At 43.5% G+C, this 24,316-nt stretch overlaps 1 protein-coding gene across 2 annotated transcripts in view; it reads left to right on the top strand.

The window, feature by feature from the left end:
- Positions 1-24,316, top strand: part of XPO6 (exportin 6) — a 116,220-nt gene that overhangs the window by 69,901 nt on the left and 22,003 nt on the right. For both annotated transcript variants that reach the window (XM_011982342.1, XM_011982341.1), the window contains 5 exons: positions 8,687-8,795; positions 10,084-10,176; positions 11,694-11,763; positions 18,222-18,381; positions 22,298-22,390. In XM_011982342.1, the coding sequence (XP_011837732.1) occupies positions 8,687-8,795; positions 10,084-10,176; positions 11,694-11,763; positions 18,222-18,381; positions 22,298-22,390 (525 nt within the window). The remainder of the gene's footprint in view (positions 1-8,686; positions 8,796-10,083; positions 10,177-11,693; positions 11,764-18,221; positions 18,382-22,297; positions 22,391-24,316) is intronic.

Raw genomic sequence — 24,316 nt, 5'->3', positions numbered from 1 at the left:
TTAATATAAAAATGCTTTTTAAAAAACAGTACAAGGCCGGGCGTGGTGGCTCATACCTGTAATCCCAGCGCTTTAGGAGGCCAAGGTGGGTGGATCACGAGGTCAGGAGTTCAAGACCAGCCTAGCGGAGAAGGTGAAACCCTGTCTCTACTAAAAATACAAAAATTAGCTGGGCGTGGTGGCAGGCACCTGTAATCCCAGCTACTTGGGAGGCTGAGGCAGGAGATTCTCCTGAACCCTGGTGGCAGAGGTTGCAGAGAGCCAACATCACGCCCCTGGACTCCAGCCTAGGCGACAGAGTGAGACTGTCTAAAAAAAAAAAAAGAGAAAATATATACTAGCAGATTATTAGTATTAAACACACTTCTGCAGATCATTATACCAATAGAAGGAGCAGTGGTGTAGAGAATTTAAATTCCTTTTTTGCTTTAGGCTAGCTGTGTTTACTTTTGGTCAGGTTATATGCTGATCACATTTCCTCTTGCAAAATGGACGTACTTAATACTCCTCTTGCAGGATGGTTGGGGTTCAAGGAAATCATGTATGTAAAATAGCTGGCACAGCATCTAGATATATTAGGCACTCAGTACGTGGTCATAGTGATGACAAATAGCAAAGAGGAATAATAGAAGATGTTACTGCCTTTCGACTGTGGTTGTGACTGTGGAGATAGGTAGCATGGCCCCTGGACAGTCTAAAGGCCTTTAGCCCATCTGCAGATGTTTACCTGCTTGCCTAGGCATCTGTTATCTAATGTCGCAGTTGTCAGATGTTCTGGCTGACCACTTGAAACAGTGGGATTTTTTTTCATTGATCATGTGATTATCATCCTAAATGTGGCTTTCTAATTTTTTTTTTTTTTTTGAGATGGAGTCTCGCCCTGCCACCCAGCCTGGAGGTGCAGTGGCGCGATCTCGGCTCACTGCAAGCTCTGCCTCCCGGGTTCCCGCCATTCTCCTGTCTCAGCCTCCCGAGTAGCTGGGACTACAGGCGCCTGCCACCTTGCCCGGCTAGTTTTTTTTTGTATTTTTAGTAGAGACGGGGTTTCACCGTGTTAGCCAGGATGGTCTCGATCTCCTGACCTCGTGATCCACCCGTCTTGGCCTCCCAAAGTGCTGGGATTACAGGCTTGAGCCATTGCGCCTGGCTGGAGGCTTTCTAATTTTTCATGATTTATTCTTTTTCAAGTGTAACACATATAATGCCTTTATGCCTTTGAAAAATAAAACAACAGGCCAAGTGCCATGGCTCATTCCTGTAATCCCAGCACTTTGGGAGGCTGAGGCAGGAGGATCACTTGAGGGCAGGAGTTTGGGACCAGTCCGGCCTACATAATGAGACCCTGTCTCTACAAAAACTTAAAAAACAAATTAGCCAGACATGGTAGTGTGCACCTGTAATTCCAGCTCCTTGTGGGTACCTAGGTGGGAGGATCACTTGAGCCCAGGAGTTTGAGACCGGCCTGGACAACATAGCAAGACTCTGTCTGTACAAAAAATAGAAAAAATGGTGCATGCCTGTAGTCACAGCTACTCAGGAGGCTGAGGCAGGAGGACTGCTTGAGCCCAGGAGTTGGAGGCCACGGTGACCTATGATCATGCCATTGCACTCCAGCCTGGCTGACAGACAAAGACTCTGTCTCTAAAATAAAATAACAACAACAACAACAAACCCCTCCAAGCTCCTCTGGTTAATGCTGTTAAATAGTAACCACCATCTGGGGAACTGCATGTCCTATCAGATACCCCCTAGTGGTCTAGGACAGTAGACTACAAAGAACATGTATTAGTCCACTGGGCTGCACAAAGAAAATATTTCAACTTCAGCTTATAATTTTTTCGGTAACCCTTACATTCACCACTCCAGGCTGTGAGAGACTCTTAATATATCAGAGAGATACTGTTTTGCAGGAGCAGCTGCTAAAGAACACTGGCTTCTAGTGATGACCGTATTTATGTTAACTAAGAGCATGCACGTGTGATCAAATGTTTGTCAGCTTATAAAATATACCAGAGAGAAGTTGGGATATTCTGGAATCATATTTCAGAAGCAACTAATCTTGCAGGAAGCAGTCAAAAATGTTTTCTTGCTGTCTTAAATGGGAAACGTAGGTGTGGTTAAGTCACAAAGGCAGCACTCGTTTCCTGTCCCTTGTGGTTTAAAGGTCTTGCATCATTCATCACAACAAAGTGGTAAGCATTGTAAGCTACTAATTTAGAAGCACAAATGTACATAGATTTATTTTTGGTCCTAGGAGCTTGGAAATTGGAGCTCTGCATGGTCTCTTGCCTGGTCAGGAGTTTCTTGATGAGAGACGGTGGGGACTTGAGAAAGCCTGAGCCCCAGTGTTAATTGGGTAAATGTTCTGTAGCCATTCCTGCAGAGCGGAATGGCTGATGGGGTAGACGTCCTGATCTCTATTTTGAGGTGGTGGCATGGAAAGGCCCGGATTTTCTTTTCCCTTTCTTTGTTTGTGCTTTTGGATGGTTGTGACTTCCTCACAAATTGTTGAGAAAGTGGAATGAACCAATGAGTGTAAAGTGCCTTGGCTGACAGTAGGTGCTCAGTAAATAAGCATTGGTTCGCCTCCCCTTTCTCTCTCACTTCCGGCTCTTTGTGCTTGTCAATGTGAGGGGAGTCACCTGTGTAGAAATTTATTTTTACAGGAAGATGAAGAAACCTGAGTATGTGAAGCAACCTAAAGTCATTGTGTCATGTTCTATGAGCCTCTTTGTGACTAGACTTCTGGCAAGTACCGGCCACAAACCAGCGTAGGGATTCCGGTGACATTAGATTGGACTGTAAACAAATGCGAGCGAGCGTGAGAAAAACTGCTCCTTGCTTTTTGGAGTGGGTGAACCTGCTTAATAAAGAGGAAGTGCCAGTGTTACACATAACATTGTGGTGCAATAAAAGGTGTGAACAAGGTTTAGATCAGAGCTCTAGCAGCTTTCTGGTTCCTGCTCTTGACTGCCCCACAGGGCAAGTGAATAGAGTCTTAGTTGCTTTATTGAGTTGAAAAAGCTATCCAGGAATATGCTTCAGTCCTTTGTATTTACTTGACTTAGAATTTTGTCTGTTTATCGCCTGTGTGTTTTTCATTCATTTCTTTGTTCATTTGTTCTTTAGTCATATATATTTTATTGAGCACCTACTATGTAGTTGCTTTAACATGTATAATTTTATTTAACTTTCAGAACTTGAGGCCTATAGGCTTATCTCTGTGATATATATAAGCCTTTAATGCTGTAAATTTCCTTCTAAGCCCTGCTTTAGCTTTATCCCTCAAATTTTTTTTTTTTGAGACGGAGTCTCGGTCTGTCACCAGACTGGAGTGCAGTGGCGCGATCTTGTCTCACTGCAACCTCTGCTTCCTCGGTTCAAGCAGTTCTGTTGCCTCAGCCTCCCGAGTAGCTGGGATTACAGGCATACACCACCATGCCCAGCTAATTTTTGTATTTTTAGTTGAGACGGGGTTTCACCATGTTGGTCAGGCTGGTCTCAATCACGTGACCTTGTGATCTGCCTGCCTTGGCCTCCGAAAGTGCTGGGATTACAGGCGTGAGCCACCATGCCTGGCTGTCCCTCAAGTTTTAATGTTACATTTTAATTTTCATTTGATTTAAACTATTTTCTAATTTCTTTGGAGATTTCCTTTGTTTAGTTTCCAAATATTTGGGGATTTTCTATATACCTTTTTGTTATTGTTTTCTAGTTTAATTTGTACGTATCTTTTTTTTTTTTTTTTTTTTTTGAGATTGGGTTTGAGATTGGGTATTGCTTTGTTGCCCAGGCTGGAGGAGTGCAATGGTGTGATCTCGGCTCACTGCAACCTCCACCTCCCAGGTTCAAGCGATTCTTCTGCCTCAGCCTCCCAAGTAGCTAGGATTATAGGTGCCCGCCACTACGCCTGGCTAATTTTTGTATTTTTAGTAGAGACAGGGTTTCGCCATGTTGACCAGGCTGGTCTGGAACTCCTGACCTCAGGTGATCTGCCTGCCTTGGCCTCCCAAAGTGCTGGAATTACAGGCGTGAGCCACCGCGCCCAGCCTATACATGTTTTCTTTATCCTACTTGTTCTGTCAGTTACTGAGAGAGGGGTGAATTCTCCAAAAATAATTTTGGATTTGTCTGTCTCCTTTTAGTTTGATCAGTTTTTGCTTCATTTATTTTGAGACTCTGTTAGTTGCATACACATTTAGTTTTCTTTTCTAGTGTGTCTATTGAGTGTTGGACCACATTTCTTTATGTGGGTTTTTTTGATGGTTGTTCTGGGTATTATAGTATATATACTTAACTTTTCACAGTCATGTTTTACCACAAGGGTGGTATGGAAACCTTACCACCATATAGATTAGAGTCCTTAGCCTCTCTTCTTTATATTGAGGTTTTACATATACATACTTGGAAAACCCCACCAATGTTCTAATTTATACACATACCCATCATTCATATTTTATAGCTCTTAAGAAAGAAGTAGTCTATTAGATTTACCCAGACATTGCCATTTCTCTTGCTTTTCCTTCATTCTTGAAGTTCCAGGTTTCTTTCTCATATTGTTTACCTGCTCTATTAGTTAGCTGGGGCCACTATAACAAAATACCACAGGCCGGCCTTAAAGCCTTGAACAACAGAAATGTATTTTCTCATAGTTTTGAGTCTAGAAGTTCCACTTCAAGGTGCTGGCAGATTCTGTTTCTGTGAGCTCTCTTGGTGGCTTGCAGACACCGTCTTCTCTCTGAGTGCTCACGTGGCCTTTCTTGTGTGCACGTGAGGAAAGGGAGGGAGAGAACCCTTGTGTCTCTTCGTCTTCTCATAAGGGCAACAGTCCTATTGGATTAAGGCTCTGCTCTTTGACCTCAGATAACTTTATTACCTTTTTATAGGCCCTGTCTTCCAAGTACAGACACATTGAGGGTTAGGCTTCAATATATGAATGAGTAGTTTTTGGGGAAGAGTCGCACAATTCAGACCTTAGAGGAACCTCATGGAGCATTGTTATTATAGCTGTTTTAGAGTCATCGATAATTCCTACACCTTTGTCATCTTGAGGTTGGCATCTGTTGATTGTCTTTTCCTTGAGAAGTCGTGTCTCTTTGTGTAGCAAGTAATTTTTTGAATCCTTTTACCTATTCTACCATTATGTATGGTTTCCCTCTCCATCATCATCTTATGGTCAGAGATTGATGCTGGATATGCTACAGACATCACACCCACGATTCAGGCAGCAGAAATGAGAAGTGGGATAGGTTGGGCAAGAGAAGACTTCTTAGAAGTCCCACCCAGTAGCTGCTTTCAGTCTCTCGTTGGCCGCCTCCATGTTCAGGGGGGATGTTGTCTTTGAGTTGGCCCCAATACCCAGTGTTCTCTTGCTGAGGAAGGAGAATGGGTATTGGGCAGGCAACCAGAGTGTCTGTCACAGCCATATACTTTCTCCACCTCCCACATGACACTTGGGGAGATCAATGATCTATGTGCATATTTGCCTGGTTTTTGCTTGTACTTAATTTTCTAAGTGATACGGTTTTTTTTTTGTTTTGTTTTTTTGTTTTTTGCAGCCAGAGTTGCCAATTGCCAGTTAAGATTTTAGGTCTAATTTAGGGTTACATTTGCATAGAAAGTCTCTAAATTTCCTTTTAGCACAGCAAGACAATTTATAGATGACAAAATTCATCTGTCCTCTGGTCTGAAGTAGATTTTCTTTCCTAGCAGAATTGTGAAAATATTTTGATCTGTCACAGCAATTTGTAGCGTGAAACTTCTGTAACTTTAGAATTTATGTCTTGAACAAAGGCAAAAACGTAAACTCTAGGCCTAAATGTTTGATCTTACCTTTCTATGGAGTTTACTAAGTGGGATTTTGACTTTATTGGGTGAATTTTCCCACAGATGTTGTTGATTTTATTAGTGCCTTTTTTCCGTACCAGCATTCTTTCCTGGGCCCTGTTCAGTTGCCAGTCTACTTTAGGGCTGGCGTGTGTTAGATTGTTAAGTCGTTTGCTTACAGTTGGGGAGTCACTGCTGGATATGGTAAGTAAGGAGTGTCTGTCTCTAGTTAAGAAATGAACTGTCGGGAGCTAAACAGTGGGTGCTCATGGACATAGGATGGCAACAGCAGACACTGGAGACTGATAGAAAGGGGAGTGGGGAGGAGGGCAGGGGCTGAAAAGCTATTGGGTACTATGCTCAGTGCCTGGGTGAGGAGATCAGTTGTACCTCATACCTCAGCATCACGCAGTATACTGCAGTAACCAGTCCGAACATGTATCCCCTGAATCTAACATAAAAGTTGAAATTATGTTAAAAAATAAGTAAATAAATACAAATGTCAATTTTGGCATAGGTTAAATTCTTAATGTAAAAAAAAAAAAAAAAGACACCAAAATCTGAAATGGGACAATCCAGGAGGATTTGTAAGTGGTCTGTAGACTGAGTCTCATCACATGGACTGTACCTCATGGACTAAATGGACTGTATTTGGTCTTGGTATTGGATATCTTTTAGCTTTGATTATCATGTTGTCCCAGTACTCAACTGTAGTAGATTGGGTGGTGATTAGTTAGAGTCCTGTCAGGAAATCAGAAACCATGCTTAATTATTTGAGCAGAAAATTCAGTGTAGGAAATTGATTAAATAGGTTTCAGAGGGAACACTGAGATAACACGGTTGATAAGTACAGGAAGTGGCTCCACCCCTAACGCTAGAAGTGCAAAGGCAAGAAGCTGGGGCTATCAAAATCTGGATGATCAGAGCTTGGGCCCTGAGCAACTAGGGTTCAGATCTCTGAAGAGGCAGCCCCATCCAGCTGCTGCAGGAGTTCAGAGGAGGGACCTTTTCGAACTGGCACCATTCCTTTGAGGAGAGGGTGTTGCCTCTACCTCTGAGGGTGCACGATACTAGTTCTGGGAATGTGGAATGAAGCTGGAAACTGGAACCAGTTGCTGCTGCCAGGTATCTGTTGCTGGGGCAGGACTGCCAGGACAGCAAGCCCACAGGAAGGATACAGTCCTTTTGTCCCTTCTGCCTTCCAGTCTCCCTCCAGTGTCCCTGCTGTAGAACCTAACTGACTGAAACGAAGTGTCCTTTGAGTCTCAGCCCCAGCATTGCAACTGTGGAGAGTAGATTGATGTGGAGAGCTTACTAACCAGCACTGGTGGTTTGCTGTATGAGTGGGAGCAATCCGTTAACTTATCTTAGAAGCATTTCAGGATAGGCGAGTATTTAGGCAACATGATTTGTTCTTGAAAATGAGCAGTTTGTTAGTCTTTGTGGTAGCAGTTGTTGCTTATAACTTGGTATCTTCTGAGTTGGGTTCTTATTACATGTGGGAAATACCAAACCTACCGCTCTGAGTATTTCTTTGAGAAATTATTCTTAGACACAAATCAGAGGGTCACGGTTTCCCCAGGCTCTTTTTAATTTCTAAGTCTTCTTAAAATGGACTAAAGATTAGGTTTCGGGAGTTGGGTGGAGCAGGCTTAAAACCCATTGGTGCCGTATGCAGTGGCTCACGCCTGTAATCCCAACACTTTGGGAGGTCGAGGCTGGTGGATCATCTGAGGTCGGGATTTCAAGACCAACCTGACCAACATGGTGAAACCCCGTCTCTACTAAAAATACAAAAATTAGCCAGGCATAGTGGCTCACGCCTGTAATCCCAGCCACTCGGGAGGCTGAGGCATGAGACTCACTGAACCTGGGAGGCAGAGGTTGGAGTGAGCCAAGATCACGCCATTGCACTTCAGCCTGGGTGACAGAGTGAGACTCTGTCTCCAAAAACAAAACAAAACAAAACAAATCCATTGGTGATTTATGTGTAGAGAGAACATGATTTTGAGTTAGGGAGCCCTGGGTTTGAAATAGCTTTCTGGCCTTGGACAGTTTATTTAACTTCTGTTAATTGTTGTTTCTTCATCAGAAAAATATTGATACCATTTACTTCTCACAACTGTTAAAAGCATTAAATCATTGAATTAGGTAATATTTATATGCAGTGCCTATCATCCCCAGAGCAACTGCTAAGACCATAACTGGAAAATACTTAGTAAAAGGAAGGACAAGGGATTTAAAATGCAGCACTAGAAAATACCTGTTTGACCCAAAATAAGGCAGGAATGGAGGAATTGAGGAACATAAGTCATAGAAAATAAATAGCAAAATGGCAGAAATGAGGCCTTCTTATCAGTAATTACATTACATTTAGTAGATTAGATTCTCCTGGTAAAAAGGCAGAGAATAGATTTTTTAATAAAGCCACGACCCAATGACGTGTTGTCTACAAGAGACTCACTTTGGATTCAGATACAAATAGATCGAAAGTAAAAAGATGGAAAAAGATATTCCGTGCAAAAAGTAACCAAAAGAAAGCTCAGGTCTCTGTACTAATAGCAGACAAAATATATTTTAAGACAGAAAATATTGCCAGAGACAAAAGAGGCTATTATATAAACAGTCTCTCAGGAAGATACATGGTGCCTGGTACATCGTTAAATAAATACCTCTGTTTCTGTTCCATGCGCGCACACACCTGCCAACCCGTAAACTCAGCCTCAGGAATTTAGATGCTCCTTTTCCATGGTGATCAACATGGACACCACTTCTTTTATAGTGCAGGGGACCTTTTCCAAATTCTAAGCTGAAAGCCTCCTTTCACCTGATTGATGTTGAATTTCTCCCTGCCATGTAGGTACGAAGATGCCCTGGTGCTCCTCCTCACAGAAGTGTTGAATCGAATCCAGTTCAGATACAACCAGGCCCAGCTGGAGGAGTTGGATGACGAGACTCTGGATGACGATGTAAGGGGCACGCCCTCATTGACTTTTTGTCACTCTCACGTTGTAATGTGAATCAGAATGGGGACCTGTAACCCAGAGCCCTCTGCTCTGGAGACTGTTCTGAAACCAGAGTAGTCTTCTGGTTTGAGTTGTACATTTGAAATTTTTAATCTCCTGCTAGTCCCTTTTGACTTATTAACCATAAAAAATGTTTTACAGGCATTTTTATGTGGACTAGAGATGTAAGTAGAGAAACCATATGTACAATGAAAAGTAGTTTAGTGAGAACTCTGTATCCTCTCTGTCTCCCCTGCCTTGCACCCTCACCTCTGCTCCCCAACCTGGGCAGCAGTAAGAGCTCGCTGGATGCTTGTGGAGACCGTTAGCGAGATACTGAACCAATAAGGGTAGAATGAAAGGATGTCTGTTTGGAGTATATTATGCAAACTTCTACTTCTTAAAATCAGTCTTGAATTTTCTGATGCTGATGTGCCCAACGTTAATAAGGAAAATGTCTGTAAGGAAACAATTCCAGTGTTTGTTTGTTTTTTTTTTAAACCATTAGGTGCTTAAAATTTTTCAAATTAACTGCTGCTGTTCTGAAAGTTAGAGTGACTGTGGCATGGTCAAGAGCTTGTGGGTGGTCATATTTGGGTTACAGAGAGCCCTTTGCTTAGAGCCAGATGTCCTGGGTTTGAAGCTCTGCAACCTTGGGCATGGAGGAGATTGGAAGGCTGGGTGTGGCATTTCTCTAAGCCATAACGTCCTCATCTCCCAAAAGGGGAATGACATGTCTTGCTTCTTAAATGTCAGCATGGATAAGAATCACTAGAACAGCTTGTTAAAGCAGATTCTGATTCTGGAGGCTTAGGGTGGGGACCACAGAATTTGCATTTCTGACAGCCCCCGCCAAGGGATGCTTTTGCTGACTGGCTGTGGACCCCATTCTGAGTGGCACTGAGTCAGTCGGTTATTTGGATAGGGACACAGTAGTGGACTGTGTCAGAAGGTGATGGGTGATCATTTCCAACAGGTGATATCACAAGTGGCTCTCCATCTCTGTATCCTATAACCCAAGGGGGGAAAATAGGTTATTCTATATGGATCATTTACTTTCTAAGGAAATGGTTTTTAATGAAATTAATTCATTGTTTTTAAAAAATTCTAGCTTGGCCTTTTTATTGTACCAGATAACCTGGTTCCATCATTTTCCATTTCTTCAAAATTTTATTTCTGAAAGTGGACTTGAGGTTGGCAAGGAAGATGAGAGGATTCTGGGAGAGCTGATTTTCCTGTGCTTCCCCCACAGCAGCAGACGGAGTGGCAGCGGTACTTACGGCAGAGTTTGGAGGTGGTGGCCAAAGTGATGGAGCTCCTGCCCACGCATGCCTTCTCCACACTGGTAATGCACCGTTCGGGGGAGTGGAAAGTGTAGCGATTTTCCTGTACACAGAGCATGGCTGGTTGACTCCCCTGTGTCTGTCTCTCTCTCTCTCTGTCTCTCTCTCTGTCTCTCTCTCTCTCTCTCTCTCTCTCTCTCTCTGTCTCTCTCTTCCCCCGCCATATGTACTTTTTAAAAACAGAATAATAATTACCATTTAACTGTTGCTCAAACTGAACAAATACTAACATTTCCACAAAATATTAAACCAACTTTTGGAACCCTGTTTAGTCTTGGATATAATAGGAATTTGACTAAAGCCTTAATACCTTTATCAGTAGCTTGCAAGTGGCCAGGCCAAGTGGGAGCTGTTACTTATAGAAGTTACATAGCTGAAAAGCTGGCCGTTGTAAAGCTCACTCTTGGCAAATTGCTAGCTTTCTCTGCCTGTGTCTATATGTGCTGGAATCTTTAGTTGTAAGGATTGATTCCCTTTCCTATGTGGTGCTTGTTATTCAAAGAGATTTTCATTAAATTCATTTCTTCTTCAAGGCAAGGCAGTTATTAGGATTATTCCTTTTTTTTTTTTTTTTTTTTTTCAGAGTCTCACTCTGTCGCCCAGGCCAAAGTGCAGTGGTGTGATCTCGGCTCACTGAACCCTCGCGGGTTCAAGCGATTCTCCTGCCTCAGCCTCCCGAGTAGGTGGGACTTCAGGTGCCCACCACCACACCCAGCTAACTTTTTGTATTTTTAGTAGAGACGGGATTTCACCGTGTTAGCCAGGATGGTCTTGATCTCCTGACCTCATCATCTGCCCGCCTCTGCCTCCAAAGTGCTGGCATTTACAGGCGTGAGCCACCGCCCCTGGCCATAGTGTCATCTTTTGCATTGAATGACCTAGCTATACTTGTGTTCTCTCCTGAAAAACTTCATTTTACTTTGCCATCTGCCTTTCTTAGGGGCTGGTTACGTTTTAATCTTACTGGTGAGTGTAGCAGCTTGCGAAAGAAAGATGCAGCTCTGGTTATGATGTTCTGACTGCTACTTGAGCAAGGGAACTGACTTCCAAATAATTAGGCCCATCTTTTCACTTTTCCATATACTTTAATAAGGCATAGCTGACATTTCTCTCACGTAGATGTTCCCTTGGATTTGAAGGGAGATATGATCCCTTCTCAGAGTTCTAGAAGGTGTAGATGATGTCAGGGTTTGACATGCTCTGTCAGTACTGCAATAGCCATAGCACAATGTCCTTTGCTTTAAAAAAAAAAAAAAAAAAAAAGAGGGTCAAACTAATACGTTTTCTTTCTTACTCTGTATTAATTGGTGGTTTCAATTGTAGAAACTGTAGTTGGGCGGGGGGGGGGCATGCTCTGAAGAGTGGTCATAGGTTTTTAGCTGCATTTAAAGGTTCCTAGAGAAAAGGTTTTGATCCTGTTCCTCACCCCTTAGTTGCTTGTTATGTTGTAACGTTAAAGTGCTATTAAAACTTGCATTTATGACTTAAATTTTTTTTGTTGTTGTTTCTTTGTTTTCAGTTCCCAGTTCTTCAGGACAATTTAGAAGTTTATTTGGGATTACAGCAGTTTATAGTCACTTCAGGGTCAGGTAAACTGATTTTTTATTTTCTAATTTAACCAAACATTCAAAAAACCATTGGACTGATATTTCATTATTGCTGCCATTGCTGTCGGAACATGATTTCTTCACTGCGGCCTCCCCACTTCTAAACAGGGAACGTTTTTAAAGGCTTATGATAAAAAGAAGCTGTGGGGGAGGTAAAAGATGAGGTCATGACAGGGTATTCCAAGAAGGTATTTGGAAAAGACACTGATTTGGAGTAAAGAGACAGGACTTACTAAAAAGCCTCTAATATTTCCTTATGTCCTTTCAACCAGCAGGTGTACTAGGGAAAACATGGCCTTGCCCTTTCTTGCTTCCTGCGCACTCTAGAATTGGAAGGCCATAGCGCAGCTGATGGTCTGTGGACCCCCCCTCCCCCCACCTGTTGCAGATGGCCCCAGGGGCTCCGACCAGAGCTGGTTGGAAAGGTTTTTGGCTGCTGTTTACAGGCCCTGCCTGCTTGGGGTTTAGGGTTAGCTTTCTTTGTTATTTTGTTGATAACAATAATAGTAACAGCTTCCTTTTGTAGCTCTCATTACATGCCAGGCACTGTGTTATTGACTTATATTACTTAATTCTCTCCATTGTCCTGTGAGGTGTAAGTGCTATTACTAGTTTCCCCTATTTCACATAAGAGGAAATTGATGTTCAGAGATGTTAATTTACCCAGGGTCCCATGGCTTTGTTGGTACTAGTCTCGTGATGGTATAATAGGGAATGACAAAACGTTGAAATAGCTTAACATCTGACATTCATTTTTGTCAACGTTGAAATAGCTAGCATCTGACATTGATTTTTGTCAGCTGAAAACACCAGTAACTGAAAACCACGTGTGTCCTCCCTGCCCCATCAGCTGCTGTGCATCACTTCTCACCGCCCTTCCTTCTTCCCAGCGTGCTTCTTACGGGACCTGTCCTGGCTCTGGCGTGCAGCCCCTGTGTTGGGTAACTGCTGTTTCAGCCCAGCACAGAGCTGCCCATTGTGCAGCCCGTCTCCTGGATGAGCTTGTGATTCATGGCAGATCCTCCACGGGAGCCTCTTTCCGAGGCTGTCCTTGGTGGTCTGTGATGGCTGGTTTCCATGACTCTATAAGCTTCTAAATAATCTAGTGGGCCCCAGAAGGCTGATGGGCCTTGGCATGTCCCGAATGTAGGCCCTGACTTTGTAGATAGGGTAAGAAATTTAAAAAGACAAAACTTTAAAAAGACACTTTCAAAACAAACATGCCTGTAAAATGTGCTGTCACCACTAATGAAAATCATTTGGCTGTGTAGAAGTGCTACAGATGTTTCCAGAAGCCATTCTTGGGAATAATCATGCCCAGGTGGTCTTTCCTTCAGGACCACTATTCAAATTAGAATGTACTCAGGACCCTGAAGACACTGTTCTTGATCTATTAAAAAAACCAAGCAGGTGTTCTTTCCTCCCCCACCTTGACCCTTCAGTGTCCTGTTTACTTTTGTAAAAGCTGACGTTTTTACATTCCATTGTGTCTGTCTTTAGGTGAAAGTCTAGTGAATCTGAAACTCTATTTTTGGGACATAGCTGATAATTCTGAGCTCCTCTCCCTAGAAGGATAGTGTGATTTATTTTTTCCTATAGGAAATACCACATACCTGCTTTCACTAAAGCCTATTTACTGGCAATTTCATAGAACTCGGCTCTTCCAGATCATTTGTAAATCTCATCCTCACCACTGATCCTTGGCTTGTATTCCAGTGGCAAAACCTCTCAGGCCGGAGAAATCCTTATTTCCTGTTTTAAAACGAGCTCTCTCATCCATGACAAAGCATTCCCCAATTTTTGGTGGCTCAGAAGCCAAGTTTCCAGTGCAAAGGCTATTAACAAACGGAAACTCTGAGTACATTTTTTCCTCTGATTCCCATAGCCATTTACCCCCTCAAATAACCTCCATGCCACACCAGCTTTATGACCCTCAACAGAAACTGTGCCCTCTCATCCCCGATAGGCTCTGGGCCCTCCTTCATTTGCATTTACTTTCTAGCCCAGCCTTTAATTCTTGGGTCTCCTCTGGAGCCTATGTAAACGGGCACCAGCTGAAATTCTTGCTTACTCCTGGTGCTGCGACCATATATGACAATGGGATGCACATTTTGGCCAGCAGTGAGACCTGCAGTGTGGTTGAGGCCTGCAGTGTAGTTACCCAGCCTGGAAGGCTCCCACTTTTGCTTTTGTCAGAGCAGTTGGATTCAGAAGATCCTGTGTGCTTTGCATTGTTTCCCTTCCTGCTGCTGAGCCTGCCTCCACTTCCCTGTCAAGACCAAGGCACAGCTTGTGTTGCTGGGCCACGCTGGTTGCTGTGTGCTGCTCTGGCTCCTGGCAGGTAGTCCTTTGCTCCCTCTGTCTGTCTTTTCTACCATATGTAGGTTAAGAAATCCTCATTGGTGGTGTTCCGCTTACACAGCATTGATGTCTGTATGTGGCCCCAAAGCCTCCATTCTGTATGTGACTTCTGCCACTCCTCATTGAGATCTTCCTTGATTGAGACAGTGTTTCTCCTCTAGGTAACCCTTTAACTTTTCTGGGTACCCATGCAAACTTTCCTGTCTAAGGGATTATTTTGTCTACAAAATTGTATGTAAGATTTTTAGACTTAAATTGTTTGTTCCTGCTGGGTTCGTTTATGATTTATGATTATGATTTGTTTGTTCTCTCAGAGGGAAATACCTGAATGCTAGTTTTTATACCTTCCTCAACTCCTCAAAAAGAGAAGACTAAATTATGTTTAAGATTTTTTTCCCCCCTAGGGCAGTGATTTACCAAGGAGCTGTTCTTTGGATGTGGCTTAAGTCATATCTAAACAGCTTTAGGATGACTTGGTTTGTGGAAGATAGGACTTTCATGTGGACATGGTGTTTTATGCCTCCAAACGTTTCAGCATTCTCATCTGAAGGTTCTACCTTGCAGATGTCCTGTGCTTTTGGGGGGAAATCTAAGCCTTGGCCAGACATAAGAAAGTGTGGGTGGATCTGAACAGCTTTTCACAGTGGGATGCTGGCCTGTCCCCTCAAGTCTACTTGATGCCCTGCGTGACTTTTGTGGTGGTGATAATAGATTTCTAGGCTGGAGGAAGGTGTCAAGGTAGAGAATTTGACTTGGGGTATTTATTGCCCATGTGATTGTCTGCCTTGCAGATGGAACAGGAAAGAACCAGCTATGATTTTGATGAACATGAATCTTAGATGTACATGTGTGCAAAGTGGAACTGTATGGAATTGCAGTTTTGTTGGGTCAGAAGTGATCAAGTGTCAACAGTTTCATATTGTTCAAACTCATAGTTTAAAACACACACCCAGCACTTCCAAGCTGTTTTCCATCCTAGGTACTGGATGCTGGGTACCCATAGTTTTCATCCTAGGTACTGCTCTTTGCTAGATGAAATAGGACAAGTTCAGAGGGAAGGGATCAGGATGGCAAGGATTCTCAGGAGGGTAATGAGGGATTACATCCTCAGCGCTATCATGCTGTCAGCAGGCTTTGGCTTGTTCTGTGTTCTACCCTCAAGGAGTGGGCCAGGGGTGATGAGCAATCACAGGGAGACATATTTTACCCGTGTTTGTGACCAAGTTGTCCAGAGGTGGAAGGGCTCCCTTGAGCTCCCTAGCATTCAGCCGAGGTCCAGGAAGAGGCTGAAGGGCCAGGTGTGCAGGGTAAGTGCTGGGCAGAGGGGAAGGCTTGGTCAGGGTGACTTTTAAGCTCTCTAGTAATTATCTATTAAGGACCATACTCAAATGGAAACTTGATTTAGGGTAGTGTTTTGGTTTGGTTTTAAAAAAAAATAACAGTGTTCCCTTTGCACACTTAAAATATTTCAGAAGCTCGTTCTCAGGCATTCAGCGGGTACTGAAGGGATTGGATACCATAGAGAAGTTAGAAACTGGTGGTCAAGGTAGAGCCTGGGGGGAGGTGGAGGTGCGAAATGAAGGTTGAGCATGCACAGAGCGCCAAAGGCTACTGAAGCAGACTCAGTGACCCCTGGTGTTGCTCTGAGAAAGAAAAGCTGGCCTCCCCTCTTTTTGGGCCTGTACTATGCCATACCCAGTGTCAGGTGTATTTTTCATAAGAGGTTATTCCCACAGAGCCCTGAGGTCTGGTTGGTGTGCAGAGGAGCAGCAGGTTTTAGAAGTTGACCCTGGGAGTTGGTTGCATAGATGTAGCCTTGAAAATCCCATTGACATTCAGAGGGTATATAATTGTGGCACTTCAGTTAACTGAGAGACTGGGGCTCTCTCTGTAGCCCATGAAGTCTGTGTTCTCTTTTGCACAACCAGCGTGATGAAAAATCCCTCTCAGTGTGTTGTTTCTGTGAGCTCATCTGGCTGGGTGGGGTGGTCATTCTGTTGCTCTGGCTGGAGAAGCTGGCTTACTCCTTAGCTGCACCGACAGCCTCTGGAGGGGCTGCCTCAGGCTGGGAATCTTGTTCCTGTGCCAGGGCACTGCTGTCCTTGTGGAGTGGAGGAGGCAGGAGCAGGTGATTTGGGGCAGGTCAAAACCAGCCTTTGTCACTGGCCCTCTCTGTCTAAGGTCCTTCCATGTGTTACGTCTTCTTTCGTTCTCCTGCTCCTTGAGATGTGGCCCTCTGTCCGGTCTTCCAGCCTCCTGTCTTCCTTGGGGGCTGTTGCAAGCACTGTTGGCGGCGGATCGAGGCATTTGGCCTGCTACTTCATCTGCCACATGCTTCTAGGTGTCCACCCTTCCTTTCCACAGGTGCCACCCATCCATGTTTACTGTCAGTAATACATGCCAGTATTCCCAGGGACCGGGTGAGGAAGGAAGCTGCCTGGGTCTCCCTGTCCTGCTCTAGTTTGCTGTCTGTTCTGTTGCATCTAAATCATTCATACATTTACGGTCACTCACTCTGTACCAGCTGCTGTGCTGGCTGCTGGACGTAGCTGCTCACCACAAGGGATTTTGTAGTCGGTAAGGAGATGGTCTTGTAAATCATCAGTTTATCTCCTTATGGGTATGGGTGCCAAGGAGGAAGACAGGAGGGGTGAGGCCTCACAGAGAGAGGATGCCCCTGAGAGGCTGGAGGCTATCTATGTAGGAGCTTGCAGAACTTGGGTGGGCAGAGGATGAAATGATGGGCAGTCTAGGCAGAGGCACAGAGACATGAGGCTCTGGGGAATTAACCATTGGGTCTGGATGACATAGTGGCATAGTAAAAGGTGTCGAGGCCATAAGAGACCTGAGTTGAAACTGGAGAGTCTAGGTTCTCCCCTTTTAGCAGGAGAGAGCCTCCAGAGGCTTCAGCACCTTGCTTCAGGGGAGCTGCAAGCTTAGTCTGGGCTCTGGGAAGCTGATTGTGGAGCACGGCGGGAGGAGGGTTGGTAATGACCAGTGTGAGTCTTGCCTCCTAAGAGACAGGAGAGAACTGAAGTAGGGGGAGGGAGCAGGTGTGGAAAGTACCTAGGGAGTGCTGGGATCGTAGGTGCCCTAGGAACAGTGCCCTAGTCGTGTTACCACCCCACCCTCACTCCTGCTGTGTCAATGAGAAGGACTTGAATCAGACCTGCAGATCTCTGTTCCGGCCTGAAAATTCTTACTGTCTTTTGTGACATTTGTGAAGAGAGGGATCCAAAAACCAAGGAAGTGACCAAATTAAGGGAGAATGTTTTGTCCTTCATCTTAGCATCCTCCTTGTTCAGTTTGAAGAAGTTGTGTTGAAAAGTAAGGAAATTTCAGACCTTAGTAATTCACTAGTTCTTTGCTGTTTATAATAATTACAAATACTGAACAGTGTTCTGTAGCTTAGAGGGTTATATATTTTAACGTGGCCCTTATAATAGTGATACTGAGGCTTAGGAGGGTTGATTGAGGCACTGAGTCCGGAAGTGGCAGGGAATCTGTGTCTTCGGAATCCAAGTCCCATGCTCTTTATTTCATACTGTGCCACCTCCCAGCCTTCAAGGGTAGAGAGCTGAGTGTACCCCTCCTCTCTTAGCCAGGGGCAGGTCCTCACTGTTGGGCCATGGAAATTTCATTCTGAGATAGGGCCCTATGCCAAAGGAAACAGATTTGGAGTCACATAGACTCAGTGTAGAATACCAGCCTTGCCCCGGAAATGTGACACGTGCTGGGCAAGTGCCTGGGCCTCACTGGGTGTGCCTCCTTGTATGTAACAGTGGTGGTGTCAGGACCTTACAGGATCAAAAGGAATCAGATCAGGGGCTCCCTCCACGTTAGCACACACCAGGCTGTCTGCCCCTCCCCTCAACTCTGTCTCTGTCCCTGGCCTCTGGAGCACAAATGTGTAGTGTCTGGTGGAGACCGGGCCCAGTGCTCAGTACTGGGAAGTGGTCCATGGGTTGCTTTGTTTCGAGAATTGGTTTTGCTGGGTGTGGCTTGCTGGACGAGCAAGTATATGTAGTATCTAAAGCGTGGTCTTCCTGTGGAAAACTGTCTGGGGTGTTGTGTTTCAGGACACAGGTTGAACATCACAGCGGAGAACGACTGCCGGCGTCTGCACTGCTCCCTGAGAGACCTGAGCTCCCTGCTGCAGGCCGTGGGCCGCCTGGCTGAGTACTTTATTGGGGATGTGTTTGCTGCGCGGTTCAATGATGCCCTCACAGTCGTGGAGAGGTAGGCTGGCAGCTACCTTATGGAGCTGTTCCTTCTTCAGAGTTCAGCTTTATCTTCTTGTGTAAGGGGCAGCATATTGCCAAATAGCTTCCGCTCTAGGCCCGGGTAAATCTAGGCTCTGTCACATACGAGCTAATATGGAACAAATTACTTAACCTCTCTGAACTTCAGGTCCCTCATTTACAATATGAAGTAGAAGTAGTTTCCTGTAGGTTTAGTATGAGAATTAAATGCGATAAAGCACTTAGCACTGTGCCTAGCACATAACAAAACACCTGATAAGCTATTTAAGCTGTTGTTTCTTTGAAGATCTTGTGTATAAATGTAAACACAGTTGTAGACCCAGGAGAAACCAGGAAAGGTCAGTCTTCATGTCTTTCCTCATAGGATAAAGAGATATTAAGAAAGTCCTGCTGATAAGGAGTCAACTCCACTGTCCAAGTAGGCAGCTAGATGCACAGGGTGGGGCTTTTTGTGTGTTTTTCCAGTCCCATTAAGGCCTCGAGAGTGAAAGCTGGGTAGCCTCCACGCCTGGCCTGAAAGGTGGTTCCCAGCCTTTCACCACTGGGCTCGTTTTCTTCTCCTTCTTCTTGGGTCTCATGCCAGGTTTACAGCTGCACTTGCTGAGGAACATTTGAGTCTACCCAGTCATCAGTCCCTCCTCCCCTCTCTCCCTTCAAAAAACCCAAGATGTAAGTGACAGGACATCTAGATCATTTAAAGGCAGCTGTTGAATTGGTTAGATCAAAACTGAGTAGATGTGGATCCAGCCCAAAGCCAAGACACCTGATGCTTCGACTGGCCCAGCAGCCGCATCACTGGTGACATGCAGAGGAGAAGTGAGCCTCAGGAGCCTAGGTGCATGCATGCCGGACTTCACTGCCACCTCTTAGCTGAAAAGCAGAGATAGCCAAGGGGCTTAAATCCCTTAAAAGCCAGATTCATATTAATAATAATAACAGCACACAGTAGTAGGACATTTTCTGTGTTTTTGCACATGGTCTTTCATTTTATTCTGTACTTTGAGATACAGGCATTGCTGTTTTATTGTTGAGTACATTGTGGCTCAGCGATGTGAGTGCCTTGCCTCGGTTCACACAGTCCTTGAGAGGGAGAGTGGATTTTAACAGTTTCCTGGGTCCACATGTTGTTCTCTTTCCAAACCACAGTGGTTCCTCCTCTTCTTCTTGTGCTGGGCCCATTTGCACTGAGGGTTAGCAGGGATAAGACATGTTTTTCTGTCTGAAATCCAAAGATAAGTCCATTATTTGAATTTACTCTGTTAAGCAGTATAGATACATCTGTCAGTCAGCCGGGTGCAGTGACTCATGCCTGTTATCCCAACACTTTGGGAGGCTGAGGCGGGCGAATCACCTGAGATCAGGAGTTCAAGATCAGCCTAACCAATATGATGAAACCTCATCTCTACTAAAAATACAAAAATTAGCTGGGCGTGGGGACATGCACCTGTAATCCCAGCTACTCGGGAGGCTGAGACAGGAGAATTGCCTGAGATCGCGCCAGTGCACTCCAGCCTGGGCAACAAGAGTAAAACTCCGTCTCAAAAAAAAAAAAAAAAAAAAAAAAAAAAAAAAAAAAAAATATATATATATATATATATATATATATATATCCGTCAGTCATCTCAACTTTGTAGTGAGATGATGTCTCAAAGATCCTGAATCATTTGATAGGTCCCTATCTTTCTGCACTGCTTAGATTTGCAAGCTCAGTGCTTAAACATACTTGCTATTAATATTTTGTCTTCATTTAGATTAATATATGAGAGAAGGCTCTTGTTATGACTATGTGACCTTAATAGCCAGTATGATTAGCAGTGTTTTCATTTATTGGTTACATAAAGCAAAGCTAATATTAAAACTGCTAAACACACATTAAAAGATGTTTGGAAATGCATTTTTAGTGTAGAACAGGATTTAGAGTTAAACACCAGGTGCATATTGGTATATTGTTTTCTGATAACTGTTCGGATCACGAGGACTTCGTGGGACTTCGGGAACCTTAGTTCTTTTGCCCTCACTTTCTTGACTGACGGAAGTGCTCCTTTTTGATTGCTTTCTCATTGCTCCCCAGCAATCAGAAATACAAATACAAGTTTGTATTTGTAACAAGTTCCTTAGTCGATTGTTATGCTGGGACAAAGACAAACACTGCCTTCCCTGGCATCCGCTTCCAGGTTTCCACCCAGAGTAGGCAGAGAGAAACTAGCCAGGTCTTGGGTTTTTTCCCCTTCACTCAGAAAGGAATGTCTTTCAACTCCAGGCATCGTGGCTCACCTGTAATCCCAGCACTTTGGGAGGCTGCGGTGAGCAGATCTCTTGAGTCCAGAAGTTCAAGACCAACCTGGATAACATGACGAAACCCTGTCTCTACTAAAAAGACAAAAAAATTTAGCTGGGTGTGGTGGCATGCGCCTGTAGTCCCCACTATGGGAGGGGGCACTGAGGCAGGAGGATTGATGGAGCCCGGAAAGTCTAGGCTGCAGTGAGCCAAGATCACTACATTCCTCTGGCCTGGGTGACAGAGCAAGACCCTGTCTCAAAAAAAAAAAAAAAAAAAAAAATTAGAAAGGAATGTTGTTTTGTCTGTAATGAAAGAGATATTTCCCATTTCCTACTAGATAGAGCTATTAGTTATTATGTTTAATGCTCGTTAGTATCCAGTGAGCCCTTGAGCAACCAGTGGGCTCAACAACTTGCTTCTGAAAGAATTGTACTTGAACATAAAACACCTCCACCTATTCTGGGAACATTTGCTCCTCTCATCTCCCTCCTCTAAAGTTTTATCAAACATTTTCAGATTTGAAGAAAAGTTGAAAGAATTGTATAGGGAATACCCATATACCCACCACATAGATTCTTTGGTGGACAGTTTGCTCTATTTTCTTTATTATGTATCAACCCATCTGAAATATTTCATTTTAAAAATGATTTTAAATAAAAACAAAGACAGTTTTATCATTATCAATTTTATAGAAAAGCCCAAGCCATCCTATTTCGATAAACTGCCAAAAGAGCAGGTCTGCTTTTTTTAAAAAACAAAACAAAAACAAAAACAAAACAAAACAAAAAAACCCACAGGATTTTGGTTTCGTTCTATTACCCAGGCTGGAGTGCAATGGCATGAACCTGGCTTAGTCCATCCTCAACCTCCTGGGCTCAAGCTGTCCTCCCTACCTAGCCTCTTCCAAGCAGCTGAGACTACAGGCATGTGCTACCACATCTGGATAAAATTTTAAAAGACAGGGTCCTACTTTGTTGTCCAGACTGGTCTTGAACTCCTGGCCTCAAGTGATCCTTCCACCTTGACCTCCTGAAGTGCTGGGATTACAGGACTTCAGGCATGAGCAGCCATACCCTGACTGCTTTTTAAAGACTATTTTTTATTCTCCTGATTTATAAAACATTATATATTAATTGTAGACAATTTGGAAATGCAGAAAAATAGAAAAAAATCATCCATAATCTACCCACTCTATCCTTCCCCTAAAACAAGTGGTACCAATAAGCATATTCTGGTGAAAATTCTTACCGTCTGTCTTCTGTTAATAGATGAACATTCATGATATATTCTGTATATATATTTAGTACGACCATGTCATGTTTAAAACATCCTGAATATTTATCATTAAGTATGCCTCTAACCGTTGTTTTTATTGTATATATTGTTTTCAAAATTTTTGGTACTTTCGATAAGGCTTTAGTTAATATGCTTGTTTATAAATCTTTATGCATATCTTGGATTATTTCCTTGGCATAAAATTGAAGGTCTGGTCTTGATTCTTTTTTGTATATAGAAAAAGTCTGCCCTTACGCTCTTTGTTGGTACCAGCCTTGTCTGTTTTGTCTTAGTTCATAAGCTGAATGTTCTTGTTTACCTGCCTCTTTGCCAACAGGTTGGTCAAAGTCACTCTGTACGGATCTCAGATAAAATTGTACAACATTGAAACTGCTGTGCCATCAGTACTGAAACCTGACCTCATTGATGTGTAAGTCTAGAGTTTGATGTTTGTGCATTTTTAGGAAAGACCTTGCCCCCAATCTCCAAATGATTTTATTGAGAACAAGGAACAGTAGTGGCTGCCATGAATTGGGAAAAAACTTTTAAACTGCAAACCTAGAAAGAGAGAGAGATTTTTTCACTGTGTGTCCGGGGCAGAGGTGGTTGGAGAAAGTGGAATTAGGTAAGTGAGAGCTGGGATGGAGATACTATGGAGTAGGCATTTCAGGAGGAAAGAACAGTACAGCCGAGACAGTCACACAGGCAAGAGGTGGGTACTCTGTGTGGTGCAAGAAGAGACTGGATAGGTCTGTTGGGACTAATGGGAAACACCTGAAATGCCATCAGTCTTTCCTGTAGATCATTGACTGAAACTGTAGGATACTGTAGGATGCAGAAGAATGTTTGCGGAACACAGTTCTCGGAGGTTCTGATTTTAGCAGAATGGCATAAGGCCATAAGGCTCAGGTATTTGCATATTAAACAAGAACCCCAGCTTATTTTGAAGCAGGACATCTGGAGACCACACTCTCTACAGAAACTCTGCAGATAACATGGGATGCTATTAGGAGAGTGACATATGGAAGGACAGGGACTGGAGATGGGCAGTATCCCAGAGATTTCACTGCGCGGAAGGCTTGCTTTAGACGAGAGCAGGGGGTTGGCAAACTATGGCCTTTACCAAATCTGGCTTACTGACTGCTTTTGTGAATAAAGTTTTATTGAAACACAGCTACATTCATTTACATATGGTCTAGGAGTGGTTTTGCACTACAGCAGCAGAGTGGAGTAGCTGCGACAGAGTGTTTGTATGCCCTACAAATCTGAAAATATATAACCTCGGGTTTTTACAGAAAAGGTCTGCTGACTCCTGCTGTAGAGCATTCTTGAGCTGCAGATTAGATAGACGATGGAAAGAGAATCTTACTTACTATGGTGGTTTTAAACTTTTAAAAAATATATTGCTTTCCCTTTTGAGAATTTAGAGAAAGTTGTAAAGCGTCTCCCAAGAAAGATGCCAGTTTCCTTATAAATACAACAACTTGTACACATTTTGGGAGTTTCAGAGCCCCTCCTTTCAGCCTTGAGGAGCTCTACAGATGTGCTAGATTGACTGAAATTCTTACTCCTAAGGCTGACTTTGATGTCCTTTCTCCTTATTTTGGTATTTAGAACTTAAAGGACAACATGATTCTAAATATAAAATAAAATTTTAAATGTAAAATACAAAATAACTGTGTGGTCACTATGAATTTCAAACTTTCAGTAACTATATTTTCTTACTTTAAAGTACTAGTCCATTTTCTTACCCAACTTCTTATTTTGAAAAAGTTCAAACCTATAGAAAATGGGAAAAACAGGGGAATAAGCACCCATGGACCCTTAGCCTAGAGTAACCAATTATAAATTGGCTTTTGTTTCTTGTGCCCTCTCTGCACACAATACATGACTATTATTATTATTATTTTGCTGAGCCATTTGAAAATAAACTGCATCGCTGAGTGTGATGACTCATGCCTATAATCCCAGTGCTTTGGGAGGCCGAGGCAGATGGATCACTTGAGGTCAGGAGTTCGAGTCCAGCCTGGCCAACGTGGTGAAACCCTGTCTCTACCAGAAAATATAAAAATTAGCTGGGCATGGTGGCACTTGCACCTGTAGTCCCAACTACTTGGGAGGCTGAGCTAGGAGAGTCACTTGAACCTGGGAGGCTGAGATAGCACCACTGCTCTCCAGCCTAGGTGACAGAGTGAGACCCTGTCTCAAAAAAGAAAAGAAAGAAAATAAATTGCAGACAACATGTCACTTCACCTGTAAATCTTTCAGTGTGTGTATCCTAGAAATAAATTCATTCAGCTCTATAACTATGATACCATTATCAACCCTCACATAATTTAATACATACAATAATGTC

This window comes from Mandrillus leucophaeus, unplaced genomic scaffold (genome assembly GCF_000951045.1).
Source record: "Mandrillus leucophaeus isolate KB7577 unplaced genomic scaffold, Mleu.le_1.0 Scaffold24, whole genome shotgun sequence".
Taxonomy (NCBI): Eukaryota; Metazoa; Chordata; class Mammalia; order Primates; family Cercopithecidae; genus Mandrillus; species Mandrillus leucophaeus.
The sequence above is the reverse complement of the archived record's forward strand: the minus strand, read 5'-3'. Positions and strand labels throughout refer to the sequence as shown.